Source organism: Coenobita brevimanus, chromosome 69, assembly GCF_032717465.1.
Source record: "Coenobita brevimanus isolate Jiangsu-jjx chromosome 69, ASM3271746v2, whole genome shotgun sequence".
Taxonomy (NCBI): Eukaryota; Metazoa; Arthropoda; class Malacostraca; order Decapoda; family Coenobitidae; genus Coenobita; species Coenobita brevimanus.
In genome coordinates, this window is record NC_137022.1 from 30,206,915 (window position 1) to 30,225,662 (window position 18,748).

The 18,748-nt window shown below is 44.0% G+C and overlaps 1 protein-coding gene and 1 long non-coding RNA gene across 3 annotated transcripts in view; both read right to left on the reverse strand.

The window, feature by feature from the left end:
- Positions 1–18,748, reverse strand: part of LOC145406112 (atypical protein kinase C-like) — a 103,258-nt gene that overhangs the window by 31,178 nt on the left and 53,332 nt on the right. Inside the window, exon 1 of one of the 2 annotated variants that reach the window (XM_080277313.1) lies at positions 9,572–9,657. The exons of the other annotated variant lie outside the window; for it this stretch is intronic. Coding sequence (XP_080133439.1) covers positions 9,572–9,626 — 55 coding nt within the window. The 5' untranslated portion in view covers positions 9,627–9,657. Of the gene's footprint in view, positions 1–9,571; positions 9,658–18,748 lie in introns of those variants that run through there. 2 annotated transcript variants of the gene reach the window in all.
- Positions 13,914–18,748, reverse strand: part of LOC145406090 (uncharacterized) — a 34,279-nt gene continuing 29,444 nt past the window's right edge. The window contains exon 2 of the long non-coding RNA XR_013898502.1: positions 13,914–14,032. This is a non-coding gene — a long non-coding RNA (uncharacterized LOC145406090). The remainder of the gene's footprint in view (positions 14,033–18,748) is intronic.

Consider the following 18,748-nt stretch of genomic DNA (forward strand, 5'->3'; position numbering starts at 1 on the left):
CAACCCCACTTTCAACTAGGAGAGAGAGAGAGAGAGAGAGAGAGAAAGAGTATTCCCCCTACTATCTTTTAACTTCCCAAGGGCACGCAAACAGCCTCGTAACTCCACTGATGCCTTCTTTTAAAATGCTGAGCCGCTGCTAAGAATGCCCTAAGGAAAATGAGAATAGCAATTAGCATTTTTGGTGATGAAAGAAAAGGTGAATTTTAGGACCACTGTGAGGGAAGGGAGTGTGTGTGTGTGTGTGTGTGTGTGTGTGTGTGTGTGTGTGTGTGTGTGTGTGTGTGTGTGTGTCGTGATATACAACTCTGAGGGTAGAAATGGGATGTAGAGAGGGAGGCAGGAAAAGTTAGGAGGAAAGTATGGCACAGAAGAAGGTAATGGATGAGATGGATATGTTGAAGGAAAAGTGTGTGTGTGTGTGTGTGTGTGTGTGTGTGTGTGTGTGTGTGTGTGTGTGTGTGTGTGTGTGTGTGTGTGTGTGTGTGTGTGTGTGAGAGAGAGAGAGAGAGAGAGAGAGAGAGAGAGAGAGAGAGAGATTAATCTATATATCAGAAACTCAGAGTACACACACACACACACACACACACACACACACACGCTTCATTTACTCCTTTTTCTCCCTTTTCAATGCAGATTCCCTTTCCATGTATCAATTAATTCTTAAATCATTGTACTCAGAAGAAACAATGAGTATTCTATTATTATTGCAACCACTATATTTTTCGAACTGCAGAAGCCAGATAAACGTCGTAAAAAACATATACTGTCATCTAAGTTTAATTGTACATTCGGAGGGGGGGGGGGATGCATTAAAGTATAAGGCATCTGCGGCAACATTTTCCGTGGCGGCGATTTCCAATATGGCGGCGGTTTGTTTACATGCAGGGGGCGTGAGTTGCCAGGTAGTGTATTTTCCGCTCTATCTTGGCAATGGTGGTGTAGGCTGGCTTCTCACGGTGTGGCTGCTAATTGAGTGGCCAAAAGGGGCCCTGGCACGCTCCAAATCCTTTGTGGGGGATGTAGGCACCGAAAAATAAGGGGACTATTTATCATGAAACTAATGATGCAGTAATTTGTTTTACTCCTGTTGCTTTAGACGACTCTGATCTTAAAAGAAGCATTTTTACCTCATGAAATTTAAGCTCTACACATTTACTTTTCAAGTTCATGACAAAATATCCATATTTCTGCCTTACCTCTAACATCTTTACAATCCTACAAATTTTCCTTTCAGTCCCATAAACAACGCAAATGTTTCTTACACATTCCCGCATCTGTTTAATTTTTCTGCCTTTTTCTTGCAGCATAAACCTTACATATTAACCTTTCAGCTTCATTAAATACACACACACACACACACACACACACACACACACACACACACACACACGCTGAATCTGCCTTTCACTCTAACACCTTTACCTCTTGCAAAGCCCTACATGTTTACCTCTCAGCTCCTTATAGCAGCCATTTTCCTGCCCCTCCCTGCACCAAGGCCAGCAAGTCCGCCTTTGCCAGGACAAGGAAAGATAAGGCTGCAAGGGTCAAGGGGTTAAACTGCAGGGGTGGCGGACTAACGATGCTAATTATGTGGTCCTTGCACTACACACACGCACCCTACTTACTGCACTCACACGCAAGCCTGTTCTAGTCACACGCACTCTACCTACTGAACTCACACGCACTCTACTTACTGAACTCACACGCACTCTACTTACTGAACTCACACGCACTCTAATGCAGTCACGCTACACAGACACTCAATCAAAAACATTTCAGTCACACATAATCCGGTTCACACACACACACACACACACACACACACACACCATCATCCTAATCTCCCCATTCCCACTCAAACCCCACTCACTAACTCTAAAATCTCCACACGCCCCCTCCCCCACACCCATAGCATCCTGATCCCCTTCTCCCACTCAAACTCCACTTACTCTCTTTCGCCATGCCAAATATTTCTCTCTTACGGTATTTTATGAGGTTTATCTTTAGTGCTCGCTTTTTACCGTATACTCTCTCTCTCTCTCTCTCTCTCTCTCTCATTTCCACACCCTTTCACCTCTCTCCCTCTTCTCTACCAGTCTATTTCTCTCCTCTCCATTCTATCTATTCCTCTCTCCTCACTCTCTACCATCCTATTGACCCTCCTCTCTCCACTCTCCCCCCTTTCCCTCCCCATCCCCCTTCCTCTCTCCACTCCCCTCCTCCTCCACAATGCCATCCACTTCCAGTTCTCCACAAACACCAACAATATTTCTCTCCCTCTCTTCTCTCACTTCAGGGCCCCTCCCTTCCCCTTCTCCCTCTCCCTTTCCCTCCCCTCTCAGTGCTCCTATTTCTCTTTCTCCTGTCCCCTCTCTTAATTTATTCTCCTTTCCATTCATCTTTCCTGTCCCCTCATCCTCCATTCTACTATTTTTTTTTTCTCGCTCCTCTCTTGCTTTATACCCCTATTTCCTACTCTTTTTTCTGCCTTATCTTTCCTGTCTCTTCCTTCCTCTATCTTTGTCTTATCTTTCATTCCCATCTCTTGTTATCTTTCCTCACTTTCTCCACTCTATTGCACCAACTTTCTTTTTTTCCTTTTCCCTCCCTCCTTCCCTCCCCCCTCCCTATCTATCTCTCTCATTTCCCTTCATTTCTCTTCCCCTTATATCCCATTTCCCTCTCTCTTTCCCTCTCTTATGGTCCACTTTCCCCTTCCCATCTGCTCTCCACTCGACCTCCGCCCCGCCCCCCCCCTCCTCCACTTTCCTCCTGTCCTCCTCCAATTTTTTCTGACTCACACCGTCTCTCTCTCTCTCTCTGTCTCTCTCTCTCTCTCCCCTCTCTCTCTCTCTGCATGTTTACTCCCTCCTTCAAGCCCGTGGCCATAAAAGATAAACACCACAAAATATCACCGATTCTCCCCCCAGGCTGGAAGGGGCACAAGAGGCCAGCATAAGGCATCTGGTAGGAAGGTAGGCAGGTAGGTAGGTAGGTAGGTAGATAGGTAGGTAAGTAAGCGAGTGAATAGTTGGTATGTAAATGGAAGATGTTTTTGTGTGTATGTGTGTAAAAGCGACGTTCTACTTGCTACAGCATCGGTAATTTATGTCAACAAGCATTAGTTATTCTCTCTCTCTCTCTCTCTCTCTCCCTGAAGGCCGATATGCAGAACACAATAAATAGACCGAAATCCAACCAAAGTGAAAAGTTAAATAAAGAAGTGTAGCAAAAATAATGAAAACATACAACTGATCTGTAATTTTCTAACATATATATTAGCATGACTCTCCATCCTCATTAATATTACCCCTCTAATTAGCACGACTAGTGAGCGCCTAATTGGGGTATTAAGTAGCAGGTAGCCGCATTTCCTTCCTCGTTACTAATGAGAGAGAGAGACTGTGTGTGTGTGTGTGTGTGTGTGTGTGTGTGTGTGTGTGTGTGTGTGTGTGTGTGAAGGGAAAAGCATGGATGGAGGATTTCACGCTGGCCATGCAAGTCAAATGGACCTACTTTGCTCTGATACCACTCACCCTAGGCCTTCCCCCCCCCTCTCTCTCTCTCTCTCTCTCTCTCTCCCCAACATATATTTCCTGATTTCTGCACGTTCTCCTGCGATTAATTTTCTACTCCAGTGAATCATGACTGCATAGTTAAAGTGTGTGTGTGTGTGTGTGTGTGTGAGAGAGAGAGAGAGAGAGAGTTCTGGGTGCCTGCCATCACAATGCCATGTTCCTATTTCCAGACTAACTCAGTGCCATTCCACCCTCGTCTCACCTAAGCCCTAGCAGGCCTTCCTCTTACCCATTTACTCTCTCTCTCTCTCTCTCTCTCTCTCTCAAACCCCACCACAATACCCACCAAAAATCCTCTCCACTCCTCTTACGACCTCTTCACCCAAACTTTTCCCATCGTCCCTCTCTCTCTCTCTCTCTCTCTCTCTCTCTCCCTCTCTCTCTCTCTCTCTCTCGCCTCCATGATATCCTCAGAACCATTTGGCTTCGTCTGTTTCCTGCCTGGCCATCTTAACCTTTTCCTTTAGTGCAGTCTCGTCTCCCCCCCCCCTCTCTCTCTCTCACACACACACACACACACACACACACACACACACACACACCGGCACCTACATACACACATACATATACACATCCGACATACCCACATACATACCTACATACACATTCACAAACCTCACTTCAACAGTATAGCACATTTCTTTACCACAATATTTCCTCCCCATTCCCTCTTCCTCCTCAACTCCCTCCCCATCCTTCTCCCTCCCCTTCCCCCCTCCCTCCCCCACGCCCCAGGGAGTAGTATTAAGAGGCGGAGTGAGCGTTTCCCCCCTCTCCAGTTTCCCCTTCCGGATAGCCTTGGGAGAAAGAGGAAGAGTGGTGGAAGGAAAGGAGAAAGAGAGGAGAAGCAGAAAGAGAGGAGAGGGAGAAAGAGAGGAGGAGAAAGAGAGGACAAGGAGAAAGAGGTGAAAACGAGAGAGAGGAATGGGAGAAAGAGAGGAAAGGGAGAAACAGAGGAAATGGAGAAAGGGAGGAGGACAAAGAGAGGAAAGGGAGAAAGAAAGGAAGGGGAGAAAGAAAGGAAAGAGAGAAAGACGCGAGGGAGGAAAAAGATGGAGAAGGGAAGTATGAGGGAAGAAAATGGAATGACGAGGACAGAGAGGGAAGGAAAATGATGGAAGAAGAGGAGAAAAAACAGAAGAAGAAGGACAGGAGAGAAGGGAAAAGACAGAAAGAGAAAGAGAAGGAAGGGGAAGATGGGAGAGGGAGAGATACAGTAGGGATAGGACGGGAAGGGAAAAGATGGAGGGAAGGAGGAGGGGGAGGGGAGGGGAAAGATGGAGGGAAAGAGGAAGAGGCGGGATGGAAAAAGACTGAAAGAGAGGAAGGGAGAGATAAGGGGAAAAAATGGAAAGGATATGCAGAGAAAAGGGAGAGACAGGTAAATGGAGTGAGGGGAAAGGGAAGCAAGAGACAGCGGGAAAGGAAAAGACTGTGAGAGAGAGAGAGAGAGAGAGAGAGAGAGAGAGAGAGAGAGATGCTAAACTTGCATATAAAAGGGCGTTAAAGGGAACAAAGGGAGCAATAAGCAAGGCATACCAAGGTTCCCTGATTAACCCTCATTAAGGCAACGAGGAAGCACAGGCGTAGAAAGGGCAAGGGAGGGAGGGAGGGAGAAAGGGAGAGGTGAGGCAGGCAGGGAAGGGAGGAAGGGCACTGGAAGGGAGGGAAGGATGGAAGAGAGATGGCACACACACACACGCACACACACACACACACACACACACACACACACACACACACACACACACACACACACACACACACACACACACACACAATTTCAGGGTCAATCAGCTGCGTACATGAAAAGACTAAGAATACCCGATAAAGGAAGAGATATTTGGACTGAATACGGTGAAAGTGCGTAGCTAAAAAGGTGCTGCATGCCCGCTGTAAAGGGAGAGAGAGAGAATGATAGAGTTCAGATGGAGAGACTACTGTAATAGCAAGAGTACATAAAAAAAAAGAGAGAGAGAGAAAGAGGGCGTCAGTTAGGAGGGGAGTTAATGAGACGAAGAGGCTTACCCTGTTTAAACAACGTGAGCTACAGAGAGAGAGAGAGAGAGAGAGAGAGAGAGAGAGAGAGAGAGAGAGAGGATATATATTAAGAATGAGCAGAGTTGTCTATTCTTGAAGACACGGGAAGTAAGGAGAGAAAATGGAAGCTAGGAGAGACGGGGAGAGACGAGGATAGGAGGGGAGGCAGATAATGGGAGAGGATAGGGAGGGAAGCTGAGAATGGGACGGAAAAGGGGAGAGAAGGCTGAGAAAATGGAACAGGAAAGGGAGGAAGGTAGAGGCAGGAGGCAGAGCGGGTAAGGCAGGGGAGGGAGGCAGAGAGGGAGAGGCAGGAAAGGTGGCATACATAAAGGAAGGTGAGTCTTCGTCACTAAAAAAAGAAAAAAAAAATATAAATAGATGGATCGAAGGGTAAGGCGTCCACACACACACACACACACACACACACACACACACACACACACACACACACACACACACCTATAAAGAGCACAGACCCTGATTACGACACTCTCAAGATTATGATATACAGGATAATGGTAATGAGAACAAAGATGATAAAAATAATGGAGAGAGAGAGAGAGAGAGAGAGAGAGAGAGAGAGAGAGAGAGAGAGAGAGAGAGAGAGAGAGAGAGAGAGAGAGAGAGAGAGAGAGAGGGCCAGATTACCTCGACCTGGACTAAAAATTCCACAACTATTTTGAGCCACGTAGACGGAGGAGGAGGAGGAGGAGGAGGAGGAGGAGGAGGAAGAGGAGGAGGAGGAGGAGGAGGAGGAGGAGGAAAACAGAAAAGAGAGGAAGACAGTATGGAGAAAGAAATAGGCGACAGACCGACACAGATACAAATGGATGTCTATCTATCTATCTAACTATATGTAGCCAACAGTTATGAAAGAGAGAGAGAGAGAGAGAGAGAAATACACCGCCAGTATTTTAATTTCTCACTTCCTTTTTCACTCAACGTCCCCACCATTCCGTCACTGTTAACCATTTTATCACTATTTAACCCAACCCTCCTTCAACCTCTCTCTCTCTCTCTCTCTCTCTCCCTCTCCCTCTCTCTCCTCTTGCCTTAACATCCAAAACACTCCACATGCGTCCTACTAACCCTTTCTCACTGATTAGCCCTCCTTCGCTCTCTCTCTCTCTCTCTCTCTCTCTCTCATATATTCCTCCGGTAATTACTTTTTCACACGGCCGCCATATTTTTTCACCCCACGTCGCCAGCATTCCCCCTTAATTCACCACCTCTTTTACTTATTTCTTATTCCCTGTTTTAATTACGAATGACCCTCTGATAATTACCCCACAAGGAGCGCTCAGAAATTATATATACAAAAACAGTATTACAAACTAGATAATTAGTCTACATTTTTTTCCTATGCAAGAAAGAAGGAACCAAAGGCCAGGAGCCCGCAAATCGTTCCTTCCAAGAAAAAAACAAAAACCACTACAAAAGATAGCCAAATTCAAGATCCGTCCATTTCGAGATGCCTGGACACACTGCGTTTGAAAGACTGGAGATCATAGGAAGTAGGAAATACAGACAGAGGGAGACAGTTCCAGAGCTGACCTGTTGCGTAAGTGAAAGACTGGGAATAACGGTTAACTCTTGCATTGTTCCATCAAACATCATAGTTTTCTTCTACGTCAACCCCAAGAAAAAATAAGGAAGAAAAACTAAAAACCTGTCTGTCTCAAAGTTGGACTAAGTTTATTCCCCTTCTTTTCCGACAAGGAGCGAGGACTTCTGGCAACTTTGTAACAAGCAATGTCTTCCCTACTTGCAGTCTCTCTCTCTCTCTCTCTCTCTCTCTCACACACACACACACACGCAAAATTCCCTCGATTATACATTCAGGGACATGTGGGCCTTTGCTTCCATCATTAGCAAGGGCGGATCTGGTGAGAGACTAAATAGATGATTACATAATGGCAGGATATGCAAAGGTAGTGGTATAAGGTGGGGAGGTAGTGGTAGGGGACAGGGATAGTGGTAGGGGATAGGAAGGCAGTGGTAGGAGAGGTAACAGCACGGGACAGGGGTAGTGATAGGGGATAGAGGTAGTGGCAGGGGACAAAAGCAGTGGCAGGGGATGGGAAGGCAGTAGTAGGTGACAGGGAGACCAAAGGAGGGGGCTGTGTGGTAGGTGGTGGTAGGAGGTAAGAAGTACAAGCAGTAGGCAGAGATAATAGCAGAACGTGTAAAAGTAATGACAAGGCAGGTAGGTAAGGATGCAGGTGTGAAGGAACAGGAAGGGAAAATTGTGATATAGTAGGTAAAGATATGTAATAAGCAGGTGGAAGAACCATAACCTGGGGGCATTAAGTGCACTCCCCCATGCAATCTGCCTTAATGAAGCACCAAGACTAAAGGAGGAGCAGTGGTGGTGGTGCGTGTGAGTGGTGGAGGGTGCGGATGTGGTGGTGGTGGGTGTGGTGAAGACATGGATGTGATGGAGATTGGTGTGGGTGTGGTGGTGGATGGTATGGGTGTGTGGTGGAGGGTGTGGGTGTGGTGGTGGAGGATGTGGGTGTGGTGTTGGAGGGTGCGAATGTGATGCTGGATGGTGTGGGTGCACTGTAAGAGAGTGTAGGCGTAGATGTAAGTGTGGGTACTGAAAGATGTTTGTGTGTATGGTAGGGGACGATGTGGGTCTTGTGGGGAAGGGCGTATGTGTGGTGTGGGGTATGCTGGTGTGGTGTGGAGCAAGTGTGGTGCATCTTGGTATCTTATTCTTGCTACCATCACACTATAATACCCAGCTCAAGTCACACGTCTCACAGTGATATAAATGACGAGATAACTACCTACCAAGCCTAGGAACCCTCATACACAGGAGCACCTTTCCTAGTAATTCCCTAAAATGACTCTCCCACACACACTAAAATTCTAAGCACATGGGATGCAGTTCTGTCACTTCATTTTGGCTGAGGTTTCCGTTCTTCTGTTGCCTATTTACCGTTGCTCAGTGACAAAATGTAAAAAGAAATACTGACACATCGATAGAGGTAGGTAGAGCACATAGATGGATGAATTGATGAATGGATGGATAGGGAGGAAAGAAGGAAGGAAGGAAAGAAGGAAGGAAGGAAGGAGGGATGGAGGGCTGAATAAATGGATTAATGGATGGATGGATGGATGGATGGATGAGTGGGGAGACAAAGAAGCAGGGTGGCCGGACAAAGAAGCACACACACCATACACAAACATAACCCATTTCTACACATAACACGTTACCTTTGCCCTGTTCACAAGCCCCAAAGCCTCGCCCTTACCTGGAAAGATATAAAGATGAATTAAAGAACGTAATAAACAACGTCACAGGTACATTAAGATAACGATAAAGATGACAGCAAGGTAAGCACGCGTCACTCTCATATACCTTGGTTTTTACACAATGATAAATAAAACGTGCAAGGTGAATAAAAACAGGTGCAAAAAAAAACAAAAATAACAACAGGAATCACGTAAACATAAACAATAACACAAAAACAAATGGACTAAAAAAAAAAAACTTTCCACATAACAAGCAACGAAAAAAAAAAAAAAAAACACAGGATTCAACAAACACATGAAAGTGAAAAATAAGTACGTTTTTCATGCGAGCCTGGTGTGTGTGTGTGTGTGTGTGTGTGTGTGTGTGTGTGTGTGTGTGTGTGTGTGTGTGTGTGTGTGTGTGTGTGTGTGTGTGTGTGTGTGTGTGTGTTACCGGTGAGACAGGTGAGGGCAGGTGAGATTAACTAAAGGTCGGTGAGGCAGGTGAAGCTAAGGTTGAACTTTTACTCTCTCTCTCTCTCTCCCTCCCCCAGTAAGTCCAAATACATAAGAACCACCAACCTAACATATTACAGGGTACTCTCTCTCTCCCTCTCTCTCTCTCTCTCTCTCTCTCTCTCTCTCTCTCTCTCTCTCTCTCTCTCTCTCCCTCCCTCCCTCCCTCCCTCTCTCTCTCTCTTACTCACCGGTTTCCGACGTGGCTCCTTTGACAAAATAGGTGTTCCAGTACCCCCACGCCATTACTAAGGCGGGGGGTAGGTAAGTAGGCCGTAAGTAGGATGGTAAGTAGATGGGTAGACGCTGGGTTAGTAGCTGCAGGTGCTGGGTGTAAGTCGAGAGAGTAGGTTAGCAGGAAGTGAGGTTATTGGTAGGTAGGTAGGTAGGTTGTAAGTAGAATGGTAAGTTGATGGGCAGACGTTGGATTTGTAGTGTCAGGTGTTGGTCGTAGATTGAGTAGGTACGTAAGATAGCTTGTAAGTAGGGAGTGTAGGTAGATGGTAGGATGCTTAGTAGGTGCTGAAGGTAGGTAAGTAGGTAGGTAGGTACTAAATTGGTAGCTTAAGGGTTGGCTGGAAAAGGAACTATAATGCTTAGGTAGGTATGCTATGTAGGTAGGTAGGCTTGGTAAGTAGGTAAGTATATGTAAGTAGGACAGTAGATAGCTAGGTATACCTGTATGGTGAATTAGCAGTGTACCGGGTGTTAGTCAAAATGAGGTACGTAGGTAGGTAGGTAGGTAGGTAGGTAGTTAAGTAGGTAGGTGGACAGGTAGGTAGGTAGATACGCTGAATTAGTAGTTGTTTCCGGTAGGTTTAAAAGCTGTCTGGTAGGTGAGTGGTAGCTATTGTGGTAGTGGTGGTAGCAGAGGTAGCTGGGTGGATAATGGCATTGGTAGTGGTTGTGGTGATGGCTGGATGGATTGTGGCAGTGGTGGTTGATAGTGGTAGTTGTTAGGTGCTGGGTGCAGTGGTAGCTTTGGGAATAGTGGCAGTGGTGGTAGGTGATGGTAGTAGTGGTAGCTGCAAGGTGGTTGGAAGCAGTGGTAGTGGCAGCAGATTTTGTAGTGGTAGTTGGTAGGTAATGGTTAAAGTGGTAGGTGATGCGTTGTTGTGGATAGTGGTAGTAGTGGCTGGGAGTTCTGGTAGTGGTAGTGGGTGTTGGTGGTAGTGGTAGTAAGGTAGCTGGAAAGGTGATGGTATTGGTGGATATGGATGGAGTTAATGGAGGGGGTATGATCACAATAATACCAATCGCTTTTAATTCATTTCTTCTTTTATCTTCCTTCCTTCCTTCTTCCTCACTTATCCACTTCCTTACACCCTCTTCTTACTTGTACGTACACATCTTTTCCTTCTAAGTTTTAATTCTTCCTTCATTTATTTCAGTTTTTTTTTTTGCTTTCTTCACCTGGTCTATTTTTTTCTTCCTTCCCTCCAAATATTGTCTCTTTTGGATTATTAATTTCCTTCTGTTTTTCTTCAACGACCTTCCTTATTCTTCATATTTCTTCTTTCTTTACCACGTCTTCATTTTTCTCTTCTTCTTTTCACCCTCTTATTTTTTCTTTTTCGTCTCTTACCACGTCATTCCCGTCATCATTCTCTATCTGTCTCTATCGCTGGTTTCTTTAATTTTAATCAATTCCTTGCTTCTGTCTTCGTTTCTGTTCTTCCTTCTCCCATTTCTTTATCATTCGCTCTTCTTTTCTTATTTGCATCTGGTTTCTTCCTTTCTTTACTCTTTCTTCACTTTAGTTTCCAGTCATGTCTATTATTATTATTATTATTATTATTATTATTTTACTTTAAGCTGCGTCCTCTTCATTTTCCTCTCTCTTATTGACTTCCTTCAGGTTCTTTCCTTCATTAACTCAGCATTTATTGTTTTATTTTCTCTCCAGGTATTTTTTCCCCTTCTGGTGCACCTCTACCACCTTCTATTTCGTCTATTTATTTCCCGTTTCTTTCTGTCTTTTCTTTTTCCTTTCACTTACTTTAATTTCCTCTCTATTTCCCCTGTTTCCCGTTCCTTCTCATTCACCTCTCTCACACACTGTTTAGTTTTCTCTACTTTCTTTGTAAATAGTCTTCAGTCTTTTCTTTGTAATCTTCCTCCCTTTTATTTTACGCCCTCCTCTCTGTTAATTCCACTCTATCTTAGCCTTCTGATTTTTCTTTCCCTTAATTTTTTCAATTTTCCTCCTCGTCTTATCTCCTCCACCCTCTTCCTCCCAATCCTCTTCCCTCTTCCTTCACTTCTTCTCTATCAATTCCTCCACCTTCTTTCCACATCCACCACTTCCTTGCACTCCATCTCTGCACATTTCCTAATCCACATCTTTAAGACATATCCAATCCCTTCTTTCCTATTACTCTCATGTACTACCATTTTCTCTTTTCTTTCTTTTTAATTTTCACATATCAATCGTTGGTCTTTCGTCTGCATGTATAAAAAAAATTAACCCCTTCAGTACGACGTTATTCTAGTTTTATTTTTTCAGTCACAAAAATCCAGTAAAATCTATGTTAACTATCAATCACATAAATCCAGTGAAATCCGTGTCACCTTTCACTGTCACATAAATCCACATAAATCCATGTTAACTACCAATCACATAAATCCTGTAAAATCCATGTTAATTTTCAGTCACATAAATCCACATAAATCCACGTTACCCAGTTCTTGTTATAATATTCCAACAGCCGACTCTTTTACCCAGATACAGTCAGGTCAAAGAAAGGCTGGATAATTCACTACAGCTGGATAATTCTCTTTAAATAATTCCTTCACTTATCATAATCACACATGCTCAGTAAAAGGACAGTTGTTAAGTAATTCTGTGGCTAAACATATGTACTTAATTATACTCAGTTACAGTAATAATAATATTAATGTCTTGTTAAATATATTCTTTCTTTATTCTTTAGTTGAATATGCTACGTCGGGATCAACATTTATCAATTTATTTTTACTATATTTTATCAACAAAGTCATCTTATTTATCGTTATTAACCATCTTTTATTACTTACAATTAGTGCCTCCTCTTATGTTATCACTCAAAGACACGTTATCTGATCCTCGTTACCTGTTATCTCTTATCGTTATCTCTTCGTTATTAAATATCTCTACCCGTTATCCATTATCCCTTTTCGTTATCAGTTATCTCTCTTCGTTATCTGTTATTTCTTCATCAATTATCTCTTCTTTATCAGTTAGGTCTTCATTATCCGTTATCTCTCTTCGTTATCAGTTATCTCTTCGTTATCAGTTATCTCTTATCAGTATCTCATTCCCTCTATCTATATCTTTTTCTAGCATTATTACGAACTTCCTTTAGTCAATCAATTCATCCTTGTTTGTCAGTATGCTTCGTCTCTGGTCATTTATATTCGTCTTTAAATTCTCAGAGTCATCATCACCTTCTTATCTCGTTCCTTTCATATGGTCATCTTCTTCATGCCCACTATTTTATGCTCTTTACCTTCGTCACTTTCAATATCGCATCATTCATTTCTCATTTCATTGTACAACACACCATTTCAGTATCTTAGGCTCTGTTTCGTATATGCTCATACATCACTCAAGTACAATCATTTCATCATCACCATCATCATCATCATCATCATCACTATCAGCCTTATCTGTCCACTGCAGGATACGCCTCTCACTTCACTACTACACCTGAATGGTTAGTATTAGCATGCATCATAATCGGTATTTATTTCCTATCAGTTTCGTTTTGTTTCGCTTTTAAAGGCTCCAACAGGCTTGCATGCGTCGGCCTTGGTCACCTAATGGCAGCTCTCCACGTTGCTCGATCTCTGGCAGCTTCCCTATTCAAGGTTACATTTCAATTACATCAGTCACTATTAGCATGCACTATAAACAGTATTTTCTTATAATTTTCAAGTATACATTTCAGTTCTATCAGTTTATATTAGTATGCAATATAAATAGCATTCATATTTATTCCCATATTTACACTTTAATTCTATCAGTTTATGTTAGTATGAATTATAAAAGGTATTTGTTTCCACTCATTTCCAAGATGCCATCTCAATTCTATCAGTTCATTTTAGTATACCTTATATTTGAGTATTCATTCCCTATCATTTCCAAGTTTACATTTCCATTCTCTCATTTTAAAACGGAAATACGCCTGGTCTATATTTATTTCTCACATTTTTAGTTCAATTATAAAATGTCCCATACTTCCTTACACGGTTTATGTATTTATTTATTTTTTTGCTCCACATCACACCATTCTAAGATGCTGCATTTCATATAGTATCGTTCCTTTATACTCATTTCCAAAATACATCGAACATTTAAACTGCACCATTTTTTGTTTCAAGAATTTAAAGTTATATTTGTTTTTATTTTATGCATTTTATTTGATTTTAGCTATTTTATATATTTTTTTTTAAATTAAGCATTCTAGTCATTTCTGGATATTTTTATGTCTCTATTCCCCATTTCTAGATTCTTATGCTTCATTTTAGTATTTTCCTCTACTTTTCGTCTCGTATTTTCCTCTACTTTTCGTCTCGTCACAGCTTCCTCCACCACACCTGCGCAGAACACCAGAAAATCATCACTGCACTGCGCATGTCTCAAGATGAACACAGGAAGGAAATATAAAGAGCTGTAAAATAAAGGAACACACCGATACCTTATTAATTTTAGTCCCATCTTTATTATTTATTAAGGAAAACATCAAGGACTTATCAATTCTATCCACCTAATGCCAGACGCTTTAATCCGGTACAGGGTGACCACAAACAAATCGCCTCCATCCCGTCCTGTCCTCTTGCCATGTCACTGCTCTCCCCCACAACTTACAAACCCCTTCTCTCATACACCTCTCAACTCCAACCCTCCATCTCATCCTCGGTCTCCCCCCTCCCTCCCCCCCCTCCACCTCACACACACACACACTCTCTCCTAGTTAGTCTCTCACTCTCCATCCTCTCCACATGGCTAAACCACCTAAGTGTATTTCTCCTAATGCTTTCTATCACATCCACACCACAACGCTACTTCACTTCCTTGCATATCTTATTCCTATCTTTACAAAGGTGAGGGTGACCAGCTTCCCTCGCCCCTGAGTTGCATTCTGTGAGCAATACACCCCAACCATCCCACATGTGCAAACGCTTACGAGTTCCATCCACTTGGGGAGCCTCAATCCACTAAGCAACCAGGCTTCACGTGGTTATACAGTTATCACCCAACGTACTACATGGCTTCGTGGGTCTACAGGAAACCAATTAGCTTATCACTCAGTGCAGAGTCACCTTAAGATAGTACTACATAGAGTGAGTGGATGATGGGCACCCCACCTACCAGTAACTTTACAACAACAACAATAATAATAATAATAACAACAAAAGACGTTCTTGGACAGATATATTTAATGTACAGTAAGCGTTGGTAATGTTATGGATATTGTTTCTAAAGAGCTTTTTTTTGTGCGCTCTCTCTCTCTCTCTCTCTCTCTCTCTCTCTCTCTCTCTCTCTCTCTCTCAAGGCCTTTAGTGTGGAGTGTGTGAATAAACTGTGGCGCGATAGCAATACAGGTGCAGAAGCCTTGACACCACACCTTAATTACTACACGGGACACACACACACACACACACACACTCAAACGCACATCCATTCTCTCTCTCTCTCTCTCTATCTATCTCTCTCTCTCTCTCTCTCTCTCTCTCTCTCTCTCTCTCTCTCTCTCTCTCTGCGGTATATATGACAAACAATCCGTCCCTTATGATATCCAGTCACGCCATCAGCAATGCAAAGGAGGAGGGAGGGAGGAGGGGGAGGAAAGAGAGGAGGGAGGAGGGGAAGGGGGTGAAATCTGGGAGTGGGGGAGGGGTATGATTGGGGATGGGGAGGAGTGGGAGGTGAGGAGTGAAAAGGAGGTGTGGAGAGGGGAAGGCTAAAGAAGAGGAAGATAGTGAAGTGGGTGAAATCATGACCACTGGGGAGGCTAAAATACGCGGGAGTGGGGAGCTTAAAGAACTGGGGAGTGGGGAATGTTAGAAAAAAAGGAAGGTAGTGGGGAGGCTATCTATCTATCCATCTACCATCTATCTATCTATCTACTTATCTACCTACAACACAGAACAATCGATGTGACGCTCCAAACACTGAAACGTGAGACTAATTTTACGTATCAAAATTCCTGAACAAATGTCAATTAGGCCGACCTTTTTTACCTCCCTGTGCATATCCATCTATTCATCTATCTATCTATCTATCTATGTGTTTATCTATCTAAAATACGGAACCTGTCGAAAGTCATAAGTGAACGAACATATCAGATCTATTTTGATTACGTCAATTCAAATTCCTATAAGCTTTTTGAAACTGACAGACTGCCTATACCAGACACTAATAACTCTCTCTCTCTCTCTCTCTCTCCAGTTTCATCTTTCCCTTCCTTTATCATCCTTCCCTCCCTCCCTTCCTCTTATTCCTCCCTTTCCCCCCCCTCTCTCCTTCATCCATTACACCTCCTCCTCACCTGTTAACTTTCCTGAACATTTTTCCTCTCACCTAACACCTCTCTCTCCCTCCCTCCCTCTCTCTCTCTCTCTCTCTCTCTCTCTCTCTCTCTCTCTCTCACTCCTCCAATCTTATCCTGCTCTCTCTCTCCATCTTCCCTCGATCCCTCTTACCTTTGCATCCAGGATAATGTGAGAAGTTTCCTCCTTTCCTCCCTCCACCTCTCTCTCTCTCTCTCTCCAGGTACCTGCATTTTACCTCAAAGTTAGTCTCGCCTTACCCCAAACTTGTGGTACCGTTTATTGATTCCGCTGCATCCCCCCCCACCCCGTCCACACCCACACTTGCACTCACACCCACTCCACCCAACACCCACCCCACCCCACCCACTTACTCCTACACCCCGCTCCACCGCACCTACTCACACCCACATCCACTGCCACACTCACACCCCCACACAAACCTCGACATCCATTCTACCCACACATACACATTCATCTACCTCTGCTAACAATCCACCTACCAACCCTCCCACACACTAGCCAAAACCATGCTCCTATATGCTAATCATATTTATTAATCTACTTAATCTACTCATACTGATAAAAAGGGAAGAGGAAGGAGAGAAAGCTGGAAAGAACAAGAGGAAGTAGAGAGGACAGATAAAAAGGAAAGAGGAAGAAGATGACTGATAAAAAAAAAATGAAGAGTAAGAGGAGGGGAGATGGTAAAGAAGAAATGGAGGTATGGGATGTCCAAGAAAGAGAAAAAAAGAAACAAAGAGGAGAAAAAAAATGGTAAAAATGGAAGAGGAAGAAAGGGAAGAGGGGTGTCAAATACGCTTATCCTCTTGGGCCTCTTAAAAATGGTGTACGATATCGTAACTTATGTCCAGCGAAGAGGGAAGAGGAGGGGGGAAATGGACGAGAGAGAGAGAGAGAGAGAGAGAGAGACAGACAGACAGACAGAGAGACAGAGAGAGAGAGCTACTGTGTGACATTAACAAGACAGACCACGAAACAAGATGAAAAATTAAAGATCATAATGAAACGAAGATCAAAGCCTTCTCTCTCTCTCTCTCTCTCTCTCCTCGACATTCTCAATCTTATCGCTAGTCCTTTAATCTTGGGTCACCTGAATTGGAACTTGGTAGGATTAAATCTTCGGGTAAATACGATACACGGTCTCTCTCTCTTATCTCTCTCTCTCTCTCTAACACCCGATCAACCAAGGCACACCCTCAAAATTTCCCCACTAATCATACATAACCAAAATCAAGACACACACACACACACACACACACACACACACACACAGACACACACACACACACACACACCTCCAGCTCTCCACAATGACACACGAACGATAAATTATTCAACTTTTATCATCATTTCCTGCGAGGCGTATTAATTCACTGTTCATTATTTTAGCGAGTCAATGGCCAAGGTTTTATCCTGATTTATCTTTCCACTATACTCCATCCCTACGCTATTTTATTTTCCCTCCACATTTCTTCCTACCTTTCCTTCCTCTCCTCTCCTCCACTATCACCACAACTGAGATGATGAGAGAGAGAAGAGGAGAGGAAGTGGGAGGGGGAGGAGAGGATGAGAGAGAGGAGGGAGAGAAAAGCGAGGAAAAAGAAAATGAGAGGATGAGACAGCAATGGTGCAATTGGGATGGGGGACAGGGGATGGGGGGGTGTTTTAAGGGTGAGGTAGGAAAGAGGTGAGGGGAGAAGGAGGGGGGAAGGAGAAGGGAGGAGGTGAGGGGAGGGGGGAAGAGAAATGAAGGGGAGAAGGAAGGGAAGGGAAGGAGAAAGGGAAGGAAGGGAGAAGAGAAGGGGAGAGAGGGAAGGAAGGGTGAAGGGAGGGGAGAGTGGGTGGGAAGGGGAGACTAAAGCATGGGAGAGGATGGAGATAAAAAGATAGATGGGGTGAATGACATAACGGTGATGGGGAGAAGAATGGGGAGGGGAGGGGTAGGTAAGGGTGAGGTAAGGATTAGGGGAGGAGGTAGGATGTGTGGAGGGGAGGGGAGGGGAGGGGAGGAGAATGGGGATAAGTACAAGGCTGGAGATAAAGAGACAGATGGAGGTGATTCTGACGAGAGAGACAAGAGTGAGATAAGAAACACGAAGAAGAGGAAAGATAAAAAACAAACCAGAAATTGGGGAGAGCAAACCTGAGGAGAGAGAGGAGAGAAAAGGAGAGGAAGAGGAAGTGGGGGAAGGGGACAAAGGAATGGGATAAAAAGAAACGGGGAATAAATAAAATGAGGGAAGTGAAAGGAGAGAGAGAGAGAGAGAGAGAGAGAGAGAGAGAGAGACTAAGCTGAAGAATAAAAGGCAGAAAAGTAACGAGACTATAACTGTAGTAAAGGTGAAGAGGGTGAAGTGGGTGAGAGGGAGAAAGGGTGAAGTGGGAGGGAGAGAAAGGGTGAAGTGGGAGGGAGAAAGGGTGATGTGGAAGAGGGGTAAAGGGTGAAGTGGAAGAGGGAGAGGGAAGGGAAGACAGGAGAGGTGAGGAGAGACGGGAGAGAAGAGAAGAATGGAGGGGTGGAAACAAGTGAGAAGGGAAAGGAGAAGAGGAGGGAGGGTAAAACGGAGGAAAGAAAATTATGTGGAGTGGGAGATGGAGGGATGAGGATAAAGGTGAACACAAGGAATGCTGGTGAGAGGGAGCTGAGTGGGGTTATGAGAGGGAGAGAGGGATATGAGTGGGATTCTGAGAGGGAGAGAGGGATAAGAGTGGGATTCTGAGAGGGAGAGAGGGATATGAGTGGGATTATGAGAGGGAGAGAGGGATATGAGTGGGATTCTGAGAGGGAGAGTCAAGGGATCCCGGCCTCT